Source organism: Hyperoodon ampullatus, assembly GCF_949752795.1.
Source record: "Hyperoodon ampullatus genome assembly, chromosome: 9".
NCBI lineage: Eukaryota > Metazoa > Chordata > Mammalia > Artiodactyla > Ziphiidae > Hyperoodon > Hyperoodon ampullatus.
Window position 1 is genome coordinate 68,034,121 of NC_136922.1, and position 24,614 is coordinate 68,058,734.

The 24,614-nt window shown below is 43.7% G+C and overlaps 1 protein-coding gene across 2 annotated transcripts in view; it reads right to left on the bottom strand.

Annotated features, from left to right (window-relative positions):
- Positions 1-24,614, bottom strand: part of ELMO1 (engulfment and cell motility 1) — a gene marked incomplete at both ends in the record, with an annotated part of 466,567 nt that overhangs the window by 26,778 nt on the left and 415,175 nt on the right. For both annotated transcript variants that reach the window (XM_079711467.1, XM_079711468.1), the window contains 2 exons: positions 7,302-7,414; positions 16,501-16,664. In XM_079711467.1, coding sequence (XP_079567593.1) covers positions 7,302-7,414; positions 16,501-16,664 — 277 coding nt within the window. The remainder of the gene's footprint in view (positions 1-7,301; positions 7,415-16,500; positions 16,665-24,614) is intronic.

A 24,614-nucleotide genomic window follows, 5' to 3' on the forward strand; every position in this document is an offset into this window, starting at 1 on the left:
CCTTTCACCTTGTCTAAATGAACTGTGATGGCCGCAAAGCCAGCTGGAAATATTTCCTAGAGAGCTCTCCTTCCCCTGCTACCTCTGAGATGGGACTTTGGCTAAGTGAGCAACTGAAAAAGGGTGACAGAAAGCTGGGAAGGAAGTTGGTGAGCTGTAGTGCTTGGACACGTTGGTCTTATTTTGAGTGAGGTCTTAGCCTGTTCTTCCTAGAAATCCCTCACTTTTCAAACCAGGGTAAACTCTAGGGATTGGCAGTGGTAACCTGAAGCCCAACGGTCAATATGGCACAAATGCATCAATCATCCTCAATATAATTGGGGGAGCATTGAGAAATTTAAGTGGTACAAACATATACTGTGGAGTAAAATGCACAACTTACATTCATTTGCAACACTTCAAAAATTTGCTGTGCATACTTTCATAAGTTGTCTATTTAATACGTTATGTCTATTTCTCCAGTAAATATTTGCAGAGTGCCTACAGTACTCTACTGGGTGTAGCAAAAATTATTAGGATGAAAGGCAGACATGAGGGACAAAGCCAAGCAGCTCAAGGAGAAGGAGCTCCCTAGCTCTTAGTGGCAACTTAAAGAAATATGGTGGAAACACTTGTTCCCCAGGTCTGGGAAGTAGGGACCATGACTCAGCAACTCTGCCTATACTACAGGGAAAAACAGGAATAGGGAAAATCTCTTGTGCAACACACTCCTAACTTTCAGAACTATTGAAAACAGTGGCTATTTATCAGGATTCTGGGAGGTAAAACAACCGTCTTCCTTGAAAAGCTGTTTAAAGAAACAAAAAAGGCTACTTGGAACCTTGCCATAACAATACAGGGTGTAGCTGACAGATTTTCCTCTTTCCAGAGGCTTACATTCTCTTGACTTTTATGACACCACCAGCTTCTGGTTTTCCTCCTGCCTCTGGCTACCTCTTCTCTTATCCTATAGAAGTTCCTCTTTCTCTACTACTAAAATGGTGGAGAGCAAAAGATCTGTGCATCATTGATGTGAGTGATGCGTTCTGCTCCTCCCATCAAATAGGAAGTCTTGGATGGATGACAAAATATTGGAAAAGGGGCTGAACGGCTTGGGAAGGTTGTTCTGACTCATAAACAAATGGGTGGATACTCAGCCAGTATCTCTCTCAGGATAAAGGCTGGAGTCGTTAGCTCTGAGAAGGTTTAGAGGCATCATAACTTGTGTGTGGCTGTCTTGAAGGCAGAGCCGCTATAAAGGAGACCAGAGATGCCACCTCCGACCAGCAGAGCGCACTGACTTGTTGGGTAAGACAGTTGTAGTGTCAGCCACCAGTGGCAGCTTGATTTGCAGTTTCTTTTATGGTAAGAAAAATGTGTATTTTCTATTCAAAACCCAGCATGATGTTACTAGTTCCCCAATCCCTCTGGGCAATGAATGAGTGGATTGTGTCACTAAAAGCAATTAGCAGGAAGCAGTGAGAACATTAGCAAAGAGTGTTTAGTAGCATTTAAAGAGAAAACAGGAGTTAGTATAGAGGTCTTTCAGTCAATTAGAAATGTTAGTACGTTAATAGCCATCTTTTCATTCCCCCAACTCAAAAACTGAAAATATGGAGATAATTTTGTGCTTCACTCTTGTGTGTGTGTGTGTGTGTGTGTGTGTGTGTGTGTGTGTGTGTGTGTGTGTGAGTGAGTGAAGGTTCAGAGGGAAAAGCTGGTTTCAAAGCTCACAGCCTGGTAAGAAGGTCTCCAGCGCTGATGAAAGTTATTCCCAATGTCACATAGATCATTATGGAGCTAATCACCCTTGACAACTGTAATTCTTGCAGCAATGTTTGATATAACTTTTTGCAATGATACAAATACTCTATACCTGCTTATTCAGTAGTAATAGAAGAAAATTTGAATTTTATTTAATTTTAATTAACTTAAATAGCCATAGGTAGCTATATGGAACAGTGCAGCTCATTGTCTCTCTTCATACCCAGGCTGGAGACAAGTGTTGGGTCGGCCAGCAGGTGTTTATGGGAGACGGGCAAGCTGAATAATAGCTACCATTGTTGAGTGTGAAATGTGGACTGTAAAGTGAGGCACAGGGCGCAGCAAGAACCGAGTCCTGATCGACTCTGCCATGGACTCGGGGACATCTTTGTCTTGTGCGCAAAGCCCACAATTGGCAGCTGGCTGCTGGCCCAGGGGGCCCTGAAAGTCCTGTGTTTGGGAGACAGGTGGCCTTTACTAAAGTGAAATCTTATGGCACTTCCACTAGGACTTTGGGTCTTTCTTAGGTTAACCTAAAATGTGCAAAATCTTCAGTGTGCTCAGGGGAAGGTCTGCTTCCTGCCTAGGGTCAAACGTTTCCAAGTCACAAAACATGAGGAACCCCAGCAATGCTTTTAAAGGGAAATGTCATCTTCCAGGTGATGAGATATAAGATCTCTCTGTTGGTCCAGTAAAGGAAGACAACTACGGATACAGAATGAAGGTCATTCCGCCTTTCAAATCTTCCTCACTTCACTGAACATTCTTCAGAATGAGATACTCTTGTTTTGATTCAGAATTCTGTCTCCCTGGAGACGCTCCTTTCATAGCAAAAGATAACTCCAGAGCCCCCCAGTCATTGTAAAGATGGTTTGGCCTAACTGATACTTTGGAGTCACACAGACCTGAGTTACACACCTGGTCTTTACACATCAGCTATGGAGTCTTGGCCAAATTATAAAAACCTTAGGGACCCCTATGGTTCCTTTGTTAAGTAACACTAATAATTATATGAGTAAAACATATATAGAGTATCCATCATGCACCTTCCACAGAGCTGGCTCTCAAGTATCAGTGCCTTCCTAATCTCCTAGTCAATCTCCTAATCTCCCCTCTCATTCACATTACTGGTCCCTTCACCTTTTGAGAACAATGATTATCTGTTATTTTGATCTATTGCAAAGTGATTTTTTTCTGAAAATAATCTGGCTTCTCTTCTTTTGAAAAAACGCATTTATTTATACCTGCCTTTTTGTAAAAATGAGTTATGATAAGGTTTAATTAAATATTAAAAGAAAATTTCAATCAAAGAGGAAGAAACAACCTGCTCCCCAAAAGGGTTCATATGGTTACTGAAATGGCCTGAACGTACCATTCAGCTCTAGGTCTTCTGAGCGAGCTGAAAGAACAAGGCAGGTACCCCGCCCTTGGCCTCAGCGCAGGAACATGCCAACCCCTCTGGGTACACGTTTCACTCACCAGTGGGTTTCAGATTAAGTTTGTCGTGTTAATGCTTAGAGAAGGGATACTGGTCAACAAAATAGACACTGTCTTCAACGAGAAGCAAAAGTTTCATGCTATCATTTCTTGAAAATGATACTCCAGTGTGTAGCCCTGGGCTCTTACCAAGACTATTCAATGCAAGTGATTCTGAAAGACCCTAATCTCTGAAAAGAAAGGAAAATAGGAGGCAGCTCCTGAGCCTGTAGATTCTCATGAAGCATATAACGGCTCGAACATAGACAACTTCTGGGATTTCATCTTGACTCTCTTGAGAAGTTCAGGGAACACGGAAGCCAGGCAATCTCATTATGAAGGATTGTGAACAAGAGCCTTTCACATTCCATAGAGAATGCGGGACAGAGTGAAGCAAGCCTGTGACAGCCATTGCCACTCTGTGGCCTGTGTTTAAAAACCTATATTCGGAGTAACTGTAAGCTAAAATTAATACTAAATACCATTAATGAATGTTTGACCATGTGCTGAGCACCAAGTGCTATAGATGCATGATTTTATTTAACCCTTGCAATGATTTGATGTAGGAACTGATATCATCCCCACCTGACAGATCAGGAAGCAGAAGCACAGAGAGATTTATTAGGTTGTCCAAGGCTACCCAGCTAGAGGGTGGGGAGGCAGGGACTTGAATGCAGCTTGACGTGTCTCCCATGATTTACTGCCTCTCAGTTCTACTGTGGTCAGAATTCCCAGAAATCCAGATTTGTATATGTCTATATTGGACTAACCAAGTAGCAGAGTTGCAAATGAGGCAGGTAGAATGACAGGCATGTAGCAACTCAGGGGCCTTCTAGCCAAACAGGGCACACTAAAGGGCTCTACAGCTGCCCCTCTCCTTTCCAGTTCCGTGAGACAGGAAGCTCTTTCCTATTTTCCCCTGTAAAGTTAATACTTAAATCCACTCATCTGTGTTTTTTTTTTTTTTTTTTTTTTTTTTTGCGGTACGTGGGCCTCTCACTCTTGTGGCCTCTCCCGTTGCGGAGCACAGGCTCCGGACGCGCAGGCTCAGCGGCCATGGCTCATGGGCCCAGCCGCTCCGCGGCATGTGGGATCTTCCCAGACCGGGGCACGAACCAGTGTCCCCTGCATCGGCAGGCGGACTCTCAACCACTGCGCCACCAGGGAAGCCCACTCATCTGTGTTTGACTCACTGTTGGACAAGTTTAGAGGGAGTGTGGTCACGCACGGGCCCTTTGCGCATGTGCTTGCTCTTTAACCTGGGATGGCTCATGGCTGTTCCTGTCTGAGATCTCACCTTTCTCAAAGGGATTAAAATGAATTTACACCATGTCCTCATTAATGTGGGTAAATCTAAATGGAATGTTTTGATGGGGTGATAGGAAACCAATTTCAGCATAGTCTGTTTTGAATCTTATTTATTTATCTATCTATCTATCTATCCGTATTTTTAAGCACACAGAGCTAGTCACCAGATTTTAGATCAATTTACCAAACACCAAAAAGCTTTCCTTCAATTGGAAGGATGATTTTATACTAAACACAGATGGTCGTGCTCCCTAGGGAGTTTAACTAATAAATTTATAATCTAGATGCTAATATTTTTTGTTCAGTAGGTAATTCATTTTTAGAAAACTGGAAAAAGCGGCATATTTGGAACTAACACTTTTTTAGCCAAAGTACTGTAATTATGACATCTAGAAACAGGATTATTCAAGTAGAATCTACCCATTTCAGCCTAGAAAGGAAGTCTCGTGGTGGAGTAGACTGGAAGGTCAAATTGGGTTCTCTGAATTAGGTTCCGAAGGATTCTAGCTAGGCATGAGCGGAGGCATTTGGTGGCATGTGTCTATTTGCCACCTCTCCTCCCCCCACTTCTGTGCCTTTTGCCCAATGTCAGGTAAATAAAAACTTTATAAATCACCTTACGTGGGCAATATACCCTGAATATTGATTTTGCCAAAGGCAATGAGGAGATCAGAGCATACAGTAGGCAATCTGGCTAACTGAACTAATAGATCATCTAGTCCTATTCTCCCACTTAACAGATGAGAAACTGTGGCCCTAAGAGGTCACGCATTCTGCATAAAAACACCCAGGTGGTTAACTCTAAGTACAGAGTTGAGAAGCTTAGAACCAAGTCTACTCACCCCCAGCTCATTGTTCTTTTCTACAGGATCATCCAGAATAAAACAGTAGCTACCACCCCCTCTGTTTAAAGCTGCTTTCTAAGAGCTGCATTCATGACCACTTTTCTTCCTCACCATAACTTTAGGAGACAGGCATTGTTAACCCCATTTCAGATGGGGAAACTGCTCAAGGTCACAGAGCTGGACAGGGACAGAGGTAGGACGGTACCCACTTCATCTGGCTCCAGGGCTCTTGTCTTCCTCACTGTGCCACACTATCTTCTTAGAACAGCATTCACTCTGATGAAGGTGCCCAAATGCAAGGAATGCAGTGAGGAAGGAGGGGGTGAACCAGTCCTCCAATGGCTGAATGGGAGAGATGAGTTCCTTCTTCCTAATGTGAGCCTTTGTCGGTCCCAGCTGTAACTCAGCCCTTTCTTACTCTGCCCATTATCCTCCCCTGAGGCCCAGCCTGAAGCTCATTGTCATGGTTTCTTATCCTCTGGGAATAACCTGCATTTTCATTCGTCAAGGAAGTTCTGCCTTTGGACATTCCTTAATAATGATTTTTAATGCTTACATTCGAAATACGTTGAATTTACTCAATATTCAGCACAAAGCCATTAAAAGTAAATGGCCGGGAGGATGGGCTCAGCATAAACATGAAGTGATGTTTGTCATTAGTGGGCGAAGTCTGTGTCTGAGCAGGGCATCCATTGGGTTTCAAAAATATCTGCCAGGGGGGCTTCCCTGGTGGTGCAGTGGTTGAGAGTCCACCTGCCGATGCAGGGGACACGGGTTCGTGCTCCGGTCCAGGAAGATCCCACATGCCGCGGAGCGGCTGGGCCCGTGAGCCATGGCCGCTGAGCCTGCGTGTCCGGAGCCTGTGCTCCGCAACGGGAGAGGCCACAACGGTGAGAGGCCCGCGTACCGCAAAAAAACAAAACAAAACAATAACAACAACAACAAAAATATCTGCCAGGGTTTCTCTGGGGCCATAACTGATGTTTGTTCTTGGTACAGTTGCTAATGCTTATGCTTGTTCCTGACTGTTCCCCAATCTCTTCGCCTCTCCCCAAATCTTATCTTTCAATTTTATTTTCTGACTATTTGTTTCCAGGACAGTATGATATGAGTACTTTGCAATGAGCAGTATGTCAAGAAAGCAATCAAGGGACTTTACTTCCCTGGCTAAGAAACAGCTGGAAATTCTTTCCACCTATTGGAACTAGTCTAATGGCATCCATTTTAACTTGATATTTTGGGATTAAAGTTTATAGAGACAGTTCAGAAATTTGTCTTACAAGATTACGAAAATTGATTCTATCCCACCTTGGTTCACTGTTACTTATATCTACAAATAAAATAATTCTGACTTGGAAGAGAATCAGTATGGGGATTTGAAAATAAGGGCCATCCATGCTGAAAATTTCAAGATCAAATCCAACAGTGGGTGCCAGCTCTCCTGATAGCATAGTGAATCATTAAAAGTTAGAGCCATAGAGTTGCTGGAGTATAAATCCCTGCTCTTCTGTGACTTTGAGCAAGTTACTTCACACCTCACTGCCTTCGTTTCCCTATCTGTAAACTGGGCGTAATCACAATAGCTACTTCATAGGGTTACTGGGAAGATGAAATTCATTAACATAGGTAAAGTGAGAGCCTGGCACATGGTAAGCTCTCAATAACGTTAGCTGTTGTTGAACCACTACTGGCAGACTTGAGGCACGAAATGGCCCAGGTGGCTCTTCAGTTCCATGGGTCTCCTGGTGATTCTAGATTTTGATTCTCCCTGGGTATACATGGGAAATCAGAACTTACCTGGACTGCTAGTCCTGTCCTGAGTACAATGCTGCATAGGCTACCCTTAAACCAACACCCATGCCCATGTGATTCCGCAGGGGGCAGGCCACTATTCTTCCTTGCTAGGTCTGGAGTGGCCCCAAACAATACCTTGCCTCCGCCGGCAGTTGAGTTTCCTAAAGCAGGTCCCTTCCACGAGGCGGTTCAGGCGTTGTTGTTTGATCAACTCCAAGATTTCTGGCTGAATCTTCTCCTTTAGTTCCCTGTGAAAGGATAAACACATGTTCCACAGCGTGCCTTGAGAACAGCACTTGGCTGAAAGGGCACCATGGGCAGATGGGGCAGGCGAGTGCAAGCTGTAACCTTTCATGAACAACCCGACACTCCCAAGGGGGTGCTTTAGAGAATCATTTATTAAGCATCAGTGGAAAGGGTTGTCTATTCTAATAACACTATAGGTTCTCTGACATTTACAGATACCCACAAGAGCACCAATCACTTCAGTGGTGTTTTTCTAGACCAAGGTCTCCTGAGAAATTTCTTCTCTTGTTTTACGAAGCCACAGATATAAATTTACGCAAAAATTCACTCAGCTCTGCTGAGACAATGAATCTCTGGTCATCTTCTGCCCCCCTACAGCAGATAAACTCCTAGACTGCATTTGTGATCTGACCAAAAAGGAATGTTGGACAACCACAGGATGACTATTCCACAGCAAACACAGTATCGGGCAAAGTACAGGACCACATTTTGCTTTGGATTCTGTCACTTACAACTGGGAACAACACATCGACCCAGATTGTAGCCCACAGAGATTGGGATAATGAGAGGATAAATTAAGGCTTATTTGCATCTTGTCTCAGGGTAATACAATGTAATTTAGGTTTAGAGGCACTATGCTGTGAAGATACAATAGTAGAGTGCAATGGGTTTTAAATCTTTTATTTCAAAAGCAGAGATTTTTTATCATGTGAAATTTTATGTAGTGCCCTAGCATTTGAGTCTAGTAAAGCTAGAGTTGTTCTACTTGAGGATGTATAGAGAGACCCAGAGTGCAGCCCTCAGAGCAGTGTTGAAAGCACTGACCCAAACTCAGAAGGATAGGACTTCAATCTAGGCTTTGCCCATGACTGGCATTTCAGGTAGCTCCTGTAAGTCTCAGTTTCCTCATCTGTAAAATGGGAATAAGAATCTTTCCTGTCCCAAAGGAGACAGTGTGAGTGTAAGTTAGCTGTAAGCATTGGGCAGGAATGCAAGGTGTTACTGAATTTGCTTTGATAATATTCTCTTCTTTCCTCAAGCCAAATATTCCTGGTGCCCATATTACACTGTTGTCAAGGCTCACATTTTTGTCAGCTTCAGCCTTAACTCTGGGCTTGCTCTGGATTGCAGGCAATCTGTCTTCACATGGTGTTCTGTTTCCAGGTGCGGAAGGCACAGACACTCGGTAAGTGTGTGCTATGAGCCAGGTAGTGTACTATGCAATTTTAGCTCATTTAACACCCCTTCCCTCCTCCCCACCACAAAAACGCCAACTTTTGGGAACAGGTATTAATATCATCATTCCCATCTCACAGATGGGAAAGAGTTTACAGAGCTGAAGCCCTGAATAGGGGTACAAACTCAAGTGTTTCTTGTGCAAACTGCGTCCATTTACCCGTGAGAAAAAAAAAAGAATAAAAAGTAATATAAAGGCATCTGGCCATCTAACAAGGTATTCTAGAAAGCTGTTAATACATATTTTAGACTTAAATGGCCTCAAACGCCCTGTAATTTAATACTGTTCCAACTGACTATTTATAAAGCCTAATGTGAAGATTCAGCCCCAGAGGCACAGCTTGGTGCATTTGCTTTACTTGCATTTGCTTTTCCAGTGTGGGTCTCACAGGGTCTCATCTCAGGCTTTCAGATCACTAAAACTATCTATGATCAGCGTTCAGCTTTTGTAGAATGGACTCAGCAAATTGCAGCTTTGATGAACCCTGCTCTGAATGGAGAAGAAGGTGGGGAATTGCCAGGGCAGTTGCACACAACGATAAATCACCACTCCTGGCTTCCGAGTTGGGGCGACGGGGAAATCATGGGAGAGAGAATCTGGCAATTTCATCAAGTCTTAGGTTAGAGATGTATCTTTAAATAATAGTTTTACTAGGCTAGAGTTTAGTTATTAAAATGGAGATGAAGATGCAGAGACAAGGGCCAAAAGGAGGAAATAATTGAAAGAACTTGATGATTTATGATTTTTAGTGTAAGACCCAGATGAGCTCATCATGACACACTCCATGATGAACCATCTTCGGAGACAGACTATCAGAATAAGTGGATCTGCGCTACAAGAGTTACCTTTTCTTGTTATGAACCCCAAAGGACTCCAAAACATGATTAGGCAATGTGGGAAATGGAACAGATTTTTGCTTCCCCCCTAAGTTATATCCTCTTCTTTCCCTGCAAATGGACTCAGTAGTTACCGAATTCACTCATATTAGGAAAACATATGTAATCCCTATATGGTGTCTCTGTGAATGAGATATGACCTCTAGGGTAATCCAGGTAATAACCATGGGCTGGAATTGGGTTTTGAAATTCTCAGCTTGGGGCTAATGAGGTCAAGGTCATGGGTTCACTGGCTTTGCTTTGATAAATATTCCCCTAAGTCTATCTAAAAGCCCTGTAAATAAATAAAAGGAGGAAGATTAAAGGAGGGAGAATAAATGAGTGTGTGAAGAGCAATTCAAATTCTAACACTTTTTCCTGAAGAGAATCCCAAGACCAGGCCCAATGAGGCCAGTGCCATGTGCAGAGGACAGACAGCACCACGAGACTCGTGAGACTCCTTCCTGGACCTGGGGTCTGCCCTGCTGAGCTGCCATCTGGTGTTCATCTAGAACAGAAGTTGGCAAACTTTTTCTGTAAAAGGCCAGATGGTAAATGTTCCAGATTTTGTGGGTCATACACTCTGTTGCAACTACTCATCTCTGCCACGGTAGAGTGAAAGCAGTTGACAGCATGAAAACAAAGGAGCGTGGCTGTGTTCCAATAAAACTCTATTTACAAAAACGGATAGTGGGTCAGTTTTGCCCTAAGAGCTATAGTTTGCCAATCCCTGATCTACAAGGGCTCTGGGGAGACTTTGGGCTGAGTAACAGTGTCTATTTCACAGAAATTGATCTGTTTCTGTCTTACTACAGGGTCCCCAAGGTCATTCCTTGCACCTCTTCTATTTCACAGAAATTGATCTGTTTCTGTCTTACTACAGGGTCCCCAAGGTCATTCCTTGCACCTCTTCTATTTCAGATTCAGGACTTTAAACACCAACTTTCTGTTGACTATGTCCAAATTTATAATTCTAACCTAGACCTCTCGGCCAAACTCCAAACTCATCAATCCAGCTGTCTACTTGGATATCTCGCAGATGCCTCAAACTTGACAGGTCCACAACTGAACTCTTGATCCCCTTGTCCAAGCCTGCTCCACTCACTCTGTCCTTTAGTTGTTCAGGCCCCAAATCTGAGTTCATCCTTCTCTTATACCCTGCATCTAATTGATCAGTAAATACCTTTGCTTCTTATCTTCAAAATCTATATAATCTATGGTAGAGACTCTAATCACTTCTCATCACCTCTTCTTGGATTATTGAAATAACTTCCTCACTGACCTCTCTGCTTCCAAACTTGCCTCCTTGGAGTCTATTCCCTATACAACAGCAAGAGAGATCATTAAAAACCCAAGTCAGGGCTTCCCTGGTGGCGCAGTGGTTGAGAGTCTGCCTGCCGATGCAGGGGACATGGGTTCGTGCCCCGGTCTGGGAAGATCCCACATGCTGCAGAGTGGCTGGGCCCGTGAGCCATGGCCACTGAGCCTGTGCATCCGGAGCCTGTGCTCCGCAACAGGAGAGGCCACAACAGTGAGAGGCCCACATACCGAAAAAAAAACAAAAACAAAAACAAAAAAAAAACCCAAGTCAGAGCACACCAGCCCCCTGTGCCAATGGTTCCCCAACAAGGTCCCACAAATTCAGGCTCCTGGCTACCCTTCTGGCCTCGCCTCCTATTGCTTGTTCTGCTCCAACCACACTTGCCTCCTTGTTACTGAGTGCCCAGACCTACTCTGACCTCAGGGCCTTTGCACTGGTGATCCTCTCTGCTGGAAATTGTTTCTCCCACATACACACATAGCCTGCTCCCTTAGTCCTTTCCACATCTTTACCCAAATGTCACCATGCCAACTAGAGAGATCTACTCTTGCCACTTTATTTAAAATCGCAAACTCCCCATTTCCCTTATTCTGCTTTTTATTTCCTATATCCTCTTTTGAAAAAAAATTTTATTTTATTGAAGTACAGTTGATTTACAATGTTGTGCTAATTTCTGCTGTATATTAAAGTGATTCTGTTGTATATATTCTTTTTCATACTCTTCTCCATTATGGTTTATTATGGGGTATTGAATATAGCTCCCTGTGCTATACAATAGGACCTTGTTGTTTATCCATTCTATATGTCATAGTTTGCACCTGCTGAAAATACGGAACACTTCACGCATCCTTGCACAGGGGCCATTGTAATCTTCTCTGTATTATTCCAATTTTAGTATATGTGCTGCTGAAGTGAGCATTCCTGTATCCTATTTTAACATGCTACAATCTTATTTACCATGTTTATCATCTATTTCTCCCCTAAATATAATCACTACAAGGGTGATAATTGTATCTGTTCTCTTCACTGCTGAATTATCAACACACAGAACCGTACCTGGCAAGTGGCAGGCACTTGATAAGTATTTGTCAAGTGCACTGAACACTGGCTTTAGCTAAGAGAGCCGTGAGCAAAGCTTGTGGCCAATCTTTAGCAAGGATGCAGGTTTGCAGGATAGGCATTAGCCTTATTTCTGGCTCTATTTGCTTTTACTTTTTCTTTCTCATCTACTTTTACTGTACATTCTGAGATAAGATGAGGTATAAACAAATACATTCAGAGTGTCAGTTTTACCATTTACATATTGACACTGTGACACTTGTTAAATTCTGGTTATCAGCTCATAATAAGGGTGACCATTTCTCTGAGTGGATGGTATGTGTGGGGCATATGCTAAGGGCTTTTCATGCACTATTTCACTGAGTCCTCCTAACAACCCAAGGATGTGGACACTTTTATCATCTTCACTTTTAGACGTAAGAAAAACAGGTTTAGAATGGGTGACAGCACTTGACTAAAGAGCCACATTTGCAAATGATGGCCTTGGAATCTGGTCCTAGGTCTGTTAGCTCCTGGGTCTGGATTTTCCACATTTTGCTTCTCTGCTTCCCTGGTGTTTGTCCCTGCAGCCCCCCTTCCCCCAACATCATCGTAAATGACCTATTTTGGGACTATTCAAACTTTTTATATCCATTAACTCGGATTAATTGTGTGGATGGACTTATCCTTCCCATAAAGTCACACTAAGTAGAAAATAACAAATACCTCCTTCTGAAATAATTAGTCAAGAGCTAAGAAATAAGAGTTTCTTCAACCCACTGAATACACGGTCTCCCAAAATATTTGGTCACTTGGAATTTGCATTTTCCTTCTCAGGAAATATAAATATTTTATAAAAACAAGACACATGCCTAAGGGATCTTCGTGGCACTGAGATTTGCCTCTGTGCTGCGTGCAGCAGCCAGGTGATGGGGAGAGGGCAGCCAGCGGGGTTCCACACCAGCAGTCAAGCCCCAGCCAAGCCACTGGCCCTGTCTGCAAAATGAAAAGCTTGAACTGGATGACCTGAAAGCTGCTTTTCAGTTCTAAAATTTGAATATCCTAACCCCCAAGCTTGGGTTAGATGCGTTTCCTGTGTGCTCTAGTGACAACCCACCCGCCTGTGCTTCCTCCCACCTGGCACTGAGCACAGTCCCTGATAATCCCTCCAAACCCCAGCTTTAAAGTCTGGCACAGGGATAGCCAAGTGTCTCTGGTTCTCTGCCTGTCCCAGCACCTCAGGCTGGGCCTGGCAGGTAGGAGTCACTCAATACACATTTGTTAAATGAATGAATAAATGAATGACTGAAGACTATCGTATGTACATGGTCTACGCCTTTTCTTTCTTGACTTGGGCTTATCCTATAAGCCACTGTGACAGCATTTGCACTTCATCTAACCCCACAGTGAGCTCCTGTCTAGCAGATCATTCTAACAGACAGAGCATCGCTGGAGAAGAAGCTGGAGGCTGGTACCCTCCTGCCTGTTTTAAGGGCTCTGGCATAATGACCAGGCTGGTTCATGGCCTCCCCCATGAAATGCTGTAGCTCTGACAAGTCTTTGTGACTTCACTGCAGCTATATCCAGAGCTCCAGTGGACCGTGGTGCTTTTCAGTCCTATGGCCGAGTGATGATGCCAAAGTTACGTATAACAGGAGATTTCCTTAATATTTCCATTGCTTCTCTCTAAATAATAAGCGTAAAGTAGGAGTTTCTTATAATAAAGGGAAAAGAGACTTCAGAATGTCACAGGCAGAGCCTTGGGAAGTAAAGTTATGAAGCCAAAGCAGGAGCAAAGTTTTCATACTTGACAAGCAGTTAACAGTCTTACTTGGAACAAAGTCATGGTCAAACATTAATTTAGAATCACTTGGCCTTAACTGAAGTGGTCCCCCAAGTCTCCCTTTAGGTTTTAAGAATTACTGTCAAAAGCACAATAAAATCTCCTTGTGTTCACACATCTGCTGAAACAGACATTATGATAGCCAACATTTTAGTACTGTAGGCCCTGGGATGGGGCAAGGCGCCACTGTCCCTCCTTGCAAGACAGAAACTGCATCAGGTATCACCTCACATTGGTCAGAATGGCCATCATCAAAAAATCTACAAATAATAAATGCTGGAGAGGGTGTGGAGAAAAGGGAACCCTCCTACACTGTTAGTGGGAATGTAAATTGGTGCAGCCACTACGGAGAACAGCATGGAAGTTCCCTAAAAAATTAAAAAACAGAGCTACCATATAATCCTGCAATCCCACTCCTGGGCATATATCTGGAGAAAACCATAATTTGAAAAGATGCATGCACCCCAGTGTTCACTGCAGCACTGTTTACAACAGCCAGGACATGGCTAAATGCCATCAATGGAGGAGTGGATAAAGAAGATGTGGTATATACATACCATGGAATACTACTCAGCCATGAACAAAATGAAATAATACCATTTGCAGCAACATGGATGGACCTAGAGGTTATCATGCTAAGTGAAGCTAGCCAAGCAGAGAAAGACAAATATCTTATGAAATCACTTATATGTGGAATCTAAAGAAAAGAATGATATAAATGAACTTATGTACAAAACAGAAATAGACCCACAGACCTAGAAAACAAACTTGTGGTTACCAAGGGGGAAGGGGAGGGATAAATCAGCAGTTTGGGATTAACATATACACACTGCTCTGTATGAAACAGAGAACCAGCAAGGACCTACTGTATAGCACAGGGAACTCTACTCAATATTCTGTAGTAACCTATAAGGGAAAAGAATCTGAAAAAGTATCTATCTACCTATCTGAAACTGAATCATTTTGCTGTACACCTGAAACTAACACAACATTGTAAATCAACTATACTTCAGTAAAAAGATTTAAAAAAAGAAAGAAACTGCATCTTGGAGGAGTCCTTTATTCGAAGTTCTTTCTGCTTGGGATATGGGGCTGTTAACTTCTAGTTGAGACCAAAGCAAAACCCCAGCTCTGCTTCTCATGAGAGCTGCCTGCTGCCCAGTGTGGGTATAGTTTAATGCAGATGCGAGCCGAAGACCCTGAGGAAGCACTTCCCTTCCCCTGCTGCCTAACTTCATCCTCACTAAAGCCTGCAGTTCTGCTCTGCAGCTTCTAATGGTGCTTCTTAAGGCTTGAAAATAAACACAAAGTAGACACTATAGCTGGGCTATGGTTTTTTCTGTGCACTTTTTAAAACTTCATCTTAGTCTTGCACTTGGCAAAGGAGTTCTGGTAGGGTAGATGAAGAATTAGCTAAGGGATCGGTGGGCTGGAGTTCAAGTCCTGGTTCGTCCACTTGTCAACAAGGTCCTCCCTTCTCTAGACTATATCCTGGTCCTCGAATGGGAATGAGATTGGCCTACCTCACACAGGTGTGAGGAAATGAAATAGCATGAGGAGGTGCTTTGCAAATTGCCAGTCATTAAACATGTCAAATATATAAAAGCAAGAAACAGAAAGGGGGAAGAAAGAAAAAGAATTAGAGAGAAAGGTTTAAGATGAACTTCATGACACCTATGATGTAAGATGGCTTCATCGAAAGCTCAGAAGAAGCTGTGTCCAGCCTTCCGAGGGAATAATAAGAATAAACGTCAAACACTTTCCTTACCCCAACCCTGTTTCCTATTCCCTTCCCTAAAAACGATAAAGGTAACAGTGCTGACCTAGCTCTTAGAAAAGAACAAGGGAAGATAAAGAGGCCAATACTAAGAAAGATAAAGCAAACAAAACAGTCTAAAACAGTGTTCATGTTCAAGGTTCAGAACATCTTAAAGATGGAGATTCATGAAATTACACAACCGTTGCAAGTGCATCTGATACAAAGTCCTATAAAAAGGGGTCCCCTGGGCTTCCCTAGTGGCGCAGTGGTTGAGAGTCTGCCTGCCGATGCAGGGGACACGGGTTTGTGCCCCAGTACAGGAGGATCCCACATGCCACGGAGCGGCTGGGCCCATGAGACATGGCCACTGAGCCTGCGCGTCCAGAGCCTGTGCTCTGCAACGGGAGAGGCCACAACAGTGAGAGGCCCGCGTACCGCAAAAAAAAAAAAAAAGGGGGGGTCCCCTGATTCTCCACCTTAGGCCTGTGGGTTGATAGTCACAAGAGCCATATGAGACGTTCTGACTCAAAGCAGAGCCAACGGGGCAGGGAGAAAGTGGGTCTCTCTCTTCCTCTCAAGCTGGCTCTCCCTCCCTCCTACTCATGATACTTCAATGTTCATATTGCTTTAATTATTGGTAGGTCTTACTCTAGCTGGGGCAGAACACCTTGCCACTCAAGGGTACCTACACAGAATATAGCTTCATGGGCAAAACAGAATTGTCCCAAGTATTACAAAAGGTTTCAAACTTTTCAGCTGCAAATTCTTAGAGGACTCGTCAGTAACTGGGTCACTTCTTGGTTTAGATCCTCCTGCCAGCACCTGTCCCTACCTCCTCCTAGCCCACCCCCGCCCAGCTTTTCTCAAGGAGTTGCTGAGACTTCAGGAACTGAGTCGAGCTCTTCTGTTGGCCTTCCATAAAGAGCTCACAATACAGCCCAGCTGCGTGATAAGCTTTCACTCTAGAAATGGTGTGTCAGAGCCTTTGAGAAGGTAGAGGTCAGGGGTAACTTACAAAATCGGGCGAGACTGGAAATCTTCCTGGTTCATCCTCTCAGACTGGCGGATTTTCAGGATCTCAGTGTAGCTCAGGTTCTGCAGTTTGCTCTTGAACTGGTCCAGGGAGCTAGGCTTGGTTGTAAGAGCTCTCATAACCTGCTCCTTCACCACCTGCATTACCTGTGAGATTAAAGGAAGACCATAATTTTCCTGGGGATTGACCTTACCCATTCAGAAAAGCCTTCCACAGATAATGGTTCCCTACCCACTGATCCCTTTAGTTTGCACTCTCAGCCCTAACTTCAAGAGTGCTTTTCTGAAGAGTCAACTACCATGATGTACAGCTTCTATTATCTCCTGTACCACTGGAACTGCAAGGAAGGAGGTGAATTGACTAACTATGAAATGGGGGGGACCGTGGGAGACTTGGGGTGGGAGGATATATGCATATTCATTTGCTTGATATATTATGTGACTGTAAACAATGCAAATTCAAGAATGAAAGAAGTCCAAGCAACAGCTAGAAGTCTGCATAATCATTATTTTTTTCCAGGAGAAAATCGCTGAGACACAATTAACTGTGGAAGTTTGGTTGGCACCGGTTCAAGTGAATGTGAAATAATACCCACCCCCGCCCCTCCTGGATTGCTTTCCCCATGTAGTTAAGGCCTGAGTGTTCATACAAATGATGTATTTGGAAATGTGCATGTGGTATTGCCTCTTTGAGCCAGGCACTAAAAAAAGAGGTCTACTGAACTAGAATAGATATATCCCATTGGAAACCTCAAGAAAGAAGAATATGGTAATTTTCTTCTTTAGAATAGGTCCAGCCCACAAGGAGGCAATTAACCATTGCCTCTATTAATGTGGATTCATCTTCATCAGAATTATCTAGAGCAGGAAAAGACCAGAAAACACACAGAGGCATCCAAGAGACTGTAATCTTGCTGCTTCTTTTTTTAATCTCACATTACAGATGAGAACAACAATTGTTACCCTTGATAACGTACTTACTATGTGCCAGATACTATGGAAAATGTTTTATATATATTCCTTCTCTTAATCTACTCAAATCCATGAGGTAGATATTATCATCTTTTACATTTCCATATGAAGAAACTGAAGCTTCGAAACCTTAAGTTAACTAGTTCAAAATCATACAGCTGATTGGTAGGTGAGTGAGCTGAGATTTGAACTTAGGACTGTAAACACTGTATTACACTGCACCCCATACCACCATTTTTGGGTTGTTTGCAACTTACAAATAAGAAAAAATCACAAATGCACCTCAATTAGGTGCTAGGTTCTGTGCCAGGCACTTTGCTGTTCATCACCCCATTTAATCCTCTTTCCAATACAGTAGTGTAGGCATTTTTAAACACTATTTTAAACGTAAGAAAAATGGACTCAGTACTCTGTGGGAAAAGGATCTGAAAAAGAATAGATATATGACTATGCATAACTATATCACTTTGCTGTATGCCTGAAACGAACACAACACTGTAAATCAACTATACTCCAATACAAGATAAAAAATTTTTTTAAAAGGTAAGAAAATGGAAACTGAGAAGGATTGAGAACTTGTCCAAGGTCACAGATATCTAGTTGAATTCTAAGATACCCATATGGTGGGCAGAGCATACACTGGGTGTTGAACAGCCCTGGGGTACCTCTCCTGTCACTATAAATGTGATCTCAGTATGCTCCTATGGCTTCTAATCAGTTGTTCATTCAACAATTCACGCATGGTGGATACTTCAGTAATTGTTCACTGACTAGTCCCACCAAAATGCCACTTTCATGAAATGTTATTGTAATAGAAGTAACAGTTTTACAGCATGGAAAAGACTGTGGCAATCCAGAACTTTCAAACCTGCCTGATGGCCAGGTGATGGGAAAAACCTCACTACCTTGGGACATATTAGACAGCTGAAATATCCTCCAAACACGGGACAGCTCCTTGCGCTTGCTGAGCTCTGTTTAATGGTGCTGTCCCCTCCCTGATGGTGCAGGTTGCTTTCTCCAAGTGTACGTCTCTCCTATAGCTGTCCTATCATGTGAGGACCTGTCCAGTGATCTGCTGGGGTCTAGAGACATCAGGAGGCTGAACAAGAAAGTCAGTCCTCCTTGGTAGCAAAACCATATATGCCTTCAGAAAAACCTGAGCATCAGGGGAACCCACAAGCCCATGAGTCCCCTCAGCTCAGGGATGCCCGATATCCTCACTCTTTAGTCATCTGCATACACATTGCTTGCAGTGTCCTCGTGCAACCAGGAATCCCACGTCAACCGCATTTTCCCTTTAGTCAACTGAACATGGCTGAACCGAGGGTAAGACGAGTCATAGGTGGCTGTGAGACAAACAGGTCTATCTATTTTCAAGTGATATCAACCCTCATTTTTCCTTATATGCTTCTGACCTTTAGGAATCCATGTCCACAGTAAGAATACCCTCTACTAGGTAACCTATTTGCATTTTCATAGGGGCTATCTGGGAAGCAATATTTTATCACAAGAAATAAATCTAATGGCAGGAATCTTGGGAAACTTCAGACAAAACAGTGAAGGATAACAGATCTGTATCATCCACTTATGGATCTGCTTTATCCACTAGGCACCACTATTCTCAGAGGACCTGCGTGCCATGCTTGCCCTGTGAAGAAGAGGTTGCTGGTGACAACAGTGATATAAAGGCATGAAGGCAACTGTCTTCCAGACCACTGACTTATGGGAGTTTCTAGGGCCATGGCTGGGTTGCTCTCTTCAGTATAACTCAACTGGTTATTAGCTTACTATAAATCAGACTGTATTGACAGAAGCTATTAACAAAAATTTGCTTGAGAAGCATTATTTGTGACGTCAATACAGCAAATGTTGCTGAGTGCTTACCATGAGTCTATACTGGGTGGACAGTATAAGGAACATTAAGGCCCTTGCCTTAATGTGAACGAAGGGTCTAATAAGAGAGCCAGGATGGACAAAGATCATGACAGCAGAAGTGTGGATGAGACAGGGCAGGTGAACTGATGAACACTGCTGGCAGGGGGGGATGGTATTTCAGAGAAGAAGACATCACATGGATTTTGCAGAAAGAATGGCTGTTCAGTGGTATGGAAGTAGGTAAATAATATGGAAATGACCACATCTTAGCCACTTGGAACCTGGGCTGTATCTGAATTGGAACCAGTTACATAAACATTTTCATGCCCCCAGCATAACGGCAGAGAGGAAAATTTCCAGTTGACCCTCCACCTGATCTGCTTCTTTATTTACTCAGGCAAAATGCGAAATTTCCAGTTGACCTTCCACCTGATCTGCTTCTTTATTTACTCAGACAAAATGCTAAATTTGGAACGCTTCACAAATTTTGAAATTGTTACCACCTCATATCATGCAGTATAAATGGTGGCTAAATTTAGTCCAGGCTGAATTATAACACTTTGCAGTTTCATGTGAGGGGCACCACAGGAGCTGCCCCTTTCCTCATTTAGAGAAACTCTGAGTTGAGCCAAGGAGGTAACTGTCATCTCCTAATGTTATTTGACCTTCTGGTGGGAGGTAAGACATGTAAGAGAGACAAAGATATAGCCATTTGAATGCCAAAAATGACGAAGAGATTTTAAAATAGAATCAGGTTAATGCTGAGAGAGTTTTAGAGCTATCTCCACTCCCCTTGTTTTATAGATAAGAAGACAGAAGCCCAGAGGGCCAGGTGATTCCCCTTCTTCATGTGTTTCTTAAGGGGTGTCAGAGATGACAGTCACCACACTACATGTGACTAGACACAATGATCATGCTAGTAAGTGGGCATGTGACATGAACTGACCAATCAGCATCCTTCCCCAGACTTTCCTGACTTGACTTGAGGCATAGCTGAAGCATGTTCTTTTCCCCTCAAACTGAGACCTCTAAGACTGTCCCTTAATATTCGGGAAAGTGGAAGATAATGAGACCAATGCCAGTAGAATCAGATGGAAGAAAGTTTGTGTGTGTGTGTGTGTGTGAAAGAATGTGTTAACGGTGACGCCATATTCAACCACAAAATCAGTTCGACCCTGACGTTTGCGGGTTTGGTTACATAAGCATTTTTCTTTTCTTAAAATGGTTTGAATGGGATTCTTGTCACTTTTAACCAAAGATCTCAACAAATACATGCAATGTAGTATGCAGGAGTACCAGCTTATGGGGCTGAGGTTGCCCAGATTGGAGAAAAAATAGAAGGAAGCTGGATAGAAACAACAAAGCTGCTTTGATAAGAAATAACTTAAAAAATCGTATTCATTTATATGCTCATGGTTGTACCTTTGCATGGAAATGATGATAATCCCCTATGTAAGTATGGGAAACTTTGCAGCTCCTACTTATATCTTATGCTTAAAATCCAGTTAGAGTTCCATTTCTCTAGCTTAAGACTTCGATCCCTGCTAGATGTAAGCATCCATAAGTGCAACAATCCTTTAAATCCCCAGCAATCATTTACACTTCAATTTGAAGAAAATATAGCCCATTTCCTAAGAGCAGGTTGATAAGGGAGACGAGGTCTAGAGGGCCCTGGCCCTAGGGAAAGGGATGAAAGTGGTAGGTATACAGCATAAAACAGCAGCCAAAGACTGGTTTTGCCTACTTCACAGTTTGCTTGGCACTGGCCATTTACCATTGTTCTATGGTCACTCCGTGTGCCAAGCACAGTGACCCCCATGATAGATGTCACTGTTTTCTTAAGAAGGGACAAAATAAGACAGAGAGGTCAACTAGTCTTCTATTCCTTTGCAAAGTAGCTTCTACAAGGATTAGAATTGATGGCGTAAAGTCTCTGTTAATGCTCTATGCGTGTGATGTAAATCAAGACTCCCACAACCACCATCCTTAACTCTGTCCTCTTTGCAAATTATCAGACCTTTAATCACTGTTTGAAAAACCCACAGATGGTGCTGCAGAGGCATCAGCAAATCAATGAACTTAAAACTTTGCGTAATTACAACATGTGCTTTGCTACAGTGTGTTTTCAAAGAAAACATACTCTTAGAATCTGAATTTGGTCCTGACATTATTTAATCAAGGCCCGAACCGTGCCTGCAGTCTAAGCCATGTGCTTCTGGAGTTTTCCCAGCACATGTTTGCTGTAATAATGTCACATGTTAAATACAAAAGAAGTGGGGGGGTCTCACAAGATATTACTTGTACTTCAAATGGAGAAAACCTTTTGGCTCCTCAGAGCGGATTAAAGGTGTAAGTGCTGGGGATCCCTGAATAGAAGCGAGCATGCTGTTGTTCTAAATGTATGCTCTGGTTTCATCGTTGTTAACTGAAATGTGCTCCGGATCCACGGAGTCTCCATATGCTTGTGGTCTCGTCACCTTTGACCCTGCCTTTAGAGCCACACCTTTATCCAGCATCGTTCATCCATTCATTCAACAACTGTTTTTGAGCACCTACACTGTACAAGGCCCTGTGAGTGAGCGCTTGTGCTCAATGAACTCCCGGTCTGGGAGAGTGAAAGACATGCACACGCTTGCCTCCCCCAAGAGAGGAAGTGACGTCACAGCGGGGCAAGGGCAAGGTGTTTACCCCCCAAATACTTACGGAGCCCCTCTCGAGGGCCAGCGGGCTGAGGGTACAGCACGGGGACTTTGGCCGGGGCTTAAGAAGAAGCAAGATGTGGACACAAAGAGGTGCAGGGAAGGAGCCAGTCTTGGTGGGAGAAACAGCATGAGCCTTGGCTCGGAAGGAGGAGAGTACAGCTCTGGGTGGGGAAGAGTGGCTGGTGGTTTCGTTTAGTTGGACGAATGAGGTGGGGCTGCAAGGTGAGGCTGGGCAGGTGGTGGATGGCTTTGCTGGTTAAGATGAAAACCGTGGATTGTTTCTCCTGTTACTAATGATAAATCACCAGAGGATTTGGGGAGGTATGATGGGATTCAATAGTAGAAAGTAGGTTGGGACACAGGCGAAGGAATCTTTATTCCTGGTCCAGCTGGGGAAAGGAGGGATGTCAGCAAAGTCTACACGGTTGAGACAAAATTGTCGCTGGGACTTGAAGGATGAACGGGAGTTATGAGGTGAAGGAAGAGGAAAGGGGAATCCAGGCGGAGGGACCGACAAGAGCAAAGGCAGAAGGTAGGCAGTGCATGACTCAGGTATTAAAGAAAATATGCTTTTGGAGCCCACGGTGGTAGTTTTCAGCAAACAGTTGGGTACTGGGTTCAGGATAGTTTCACAGCCTTTAGAGCTCAGCGCACACAATTTTGAAGCCAGGCTGCAGACTTCCTCAAGACACTCAATCCCTCCCAGACTCATTTGCATCATCTATAAACTGGGAGAACGAATCATTTGGGATTCATCAGGTTATTGTTAATGAGATGAAGCCTAACACCCTTTAAGGTACATTGTAGATATTTAGCAAACGTGAGTTTCCCTTCTCAAGCCTCAGTTTGCTCATGCAAAGTGGAAGCGCTGACATGATAGCATGCATTCTACTATGCATGTTACTATGTAAGCATAGTACAGAGTTCACAGGGTTGTTGAAAAATCTATTCAAGATATTACATGCAAAGTGCTGTGTGTGACATGGACAGTGAGGTCACCGTGACTGTTCCTCTCTAAGATGGCATTTCCGAACCCAGCAAACACTAGGCTTGTTATGCATCACGTTAAAAGCCAAGATTTGTACCCAAGAGCTGAGAATAAGAACAGTTTGCTGTAGACTGGGACTGTCCATTGGTTTCGCTTCTCCCAAGTTAGAGTCTGGAATGCAAACTGCTTATAGCCAAGGCCTGTTCTCGGGACGCCAGGTATATGTACTGTGCCCGTCATGCAACTCTGGGTTACATTATGTCTTTGGTGAGTGATGAAAAACTAGGTGGCAATGATCAAAATAATGGAACTACCTGGGCTTAGGAACCTGAATGTCCATGAAAGCTGGGAACTTTGCTCTGAGGATTATAGTTTTCAGGAGTCGTGTGATGTTCACTCACCTCTTGAATATCTGTCCCTTCCTCTACTTCACGTCATTCTCACTGACTCATCCCTGGACCCCGCCCCATTACCTGTCCAGGTTTACCCAACAACCTCTGACTTCAACTTTCCCCCTCCCAGCCCCTCCTCACAGAGGCCAGATTATTTCCCAAATGCAAATCTGATCACATCATTTGCTTGGTCCAGCACTGCCTGCGGGTGAAGACCAGCTCCTCTAGTGTGACCACACGGGCCCTCGTGGTTACCTTCCACTCCCACCCCCCCAACCGATGCCTCCTCCTTGGAACCACCCTTCAGACCCCGTGACCCAGCCGCACTGAGGTCCTCTCAGTGCCTTGAACTTCACCCCGTGCCTTAACTTGTGCTCTTCCTTCCACCTGTGACTAATGCCCTCCTTTCTAACACTTGCTCATTCTTCAATTCTAGAAATCCATTTCTGACCTGCAGCCCTCCCCCTAAAGGCAATGTAGGACCACATATTCTCCCATCCTAGGACCGTTCCATAATGTCATGGGCTGTGTCCTTGGTCACTCTTGCATATCCAGAGTCTGTATGATCCGATCGCATAGTAACTGACAAAATGTCTGTTTAATTTATGACTGATGGACTCGACAAATGATTAAAAGAGAGAAATAGCCTCCAAATCAGTAATTCCCAACCCTCAGTCTACAACAAAATTTAAAACGTACCTTTGCCTGGCCTCGCCCCCAGAGATTCTGATTCATCTGGTCTGGAATGGGTTCCAGACACTGGTCATGCTCTACAAAGCCACCCAGCGGGTACTAATGTGCAGCTGGGGTTGAGGGCTACTGGTTTAAATGAGGAGGCATAAGAAGGTAGGAAGGATCTATGATGGTTGCCGTTCCTAGGAAAAGAGAAAGGGACATGCGACCTTCCCTCAGAAATGTCAATGTAACTTACAGATGAGGAACCCAGGCCTCAGCTTGTTACTGCCCTCAGTTCCCCCAAGGGGTGGCCTTCAGGTACCAGCTACAGTGGGGACAAGGTGAGTGCTCTCACCTGGGAAGTCACAGAGATGGTCAGGAGAGAGTGTCTGCTCTGAGCACGCTTGGGTAGGGCTCTTAGAAGCCACCTCCACTCGGTGGGCTGCTTCTCACCGAGGCAGCCACAGCCACTGTGGTGAGAGCATCTGCCTAC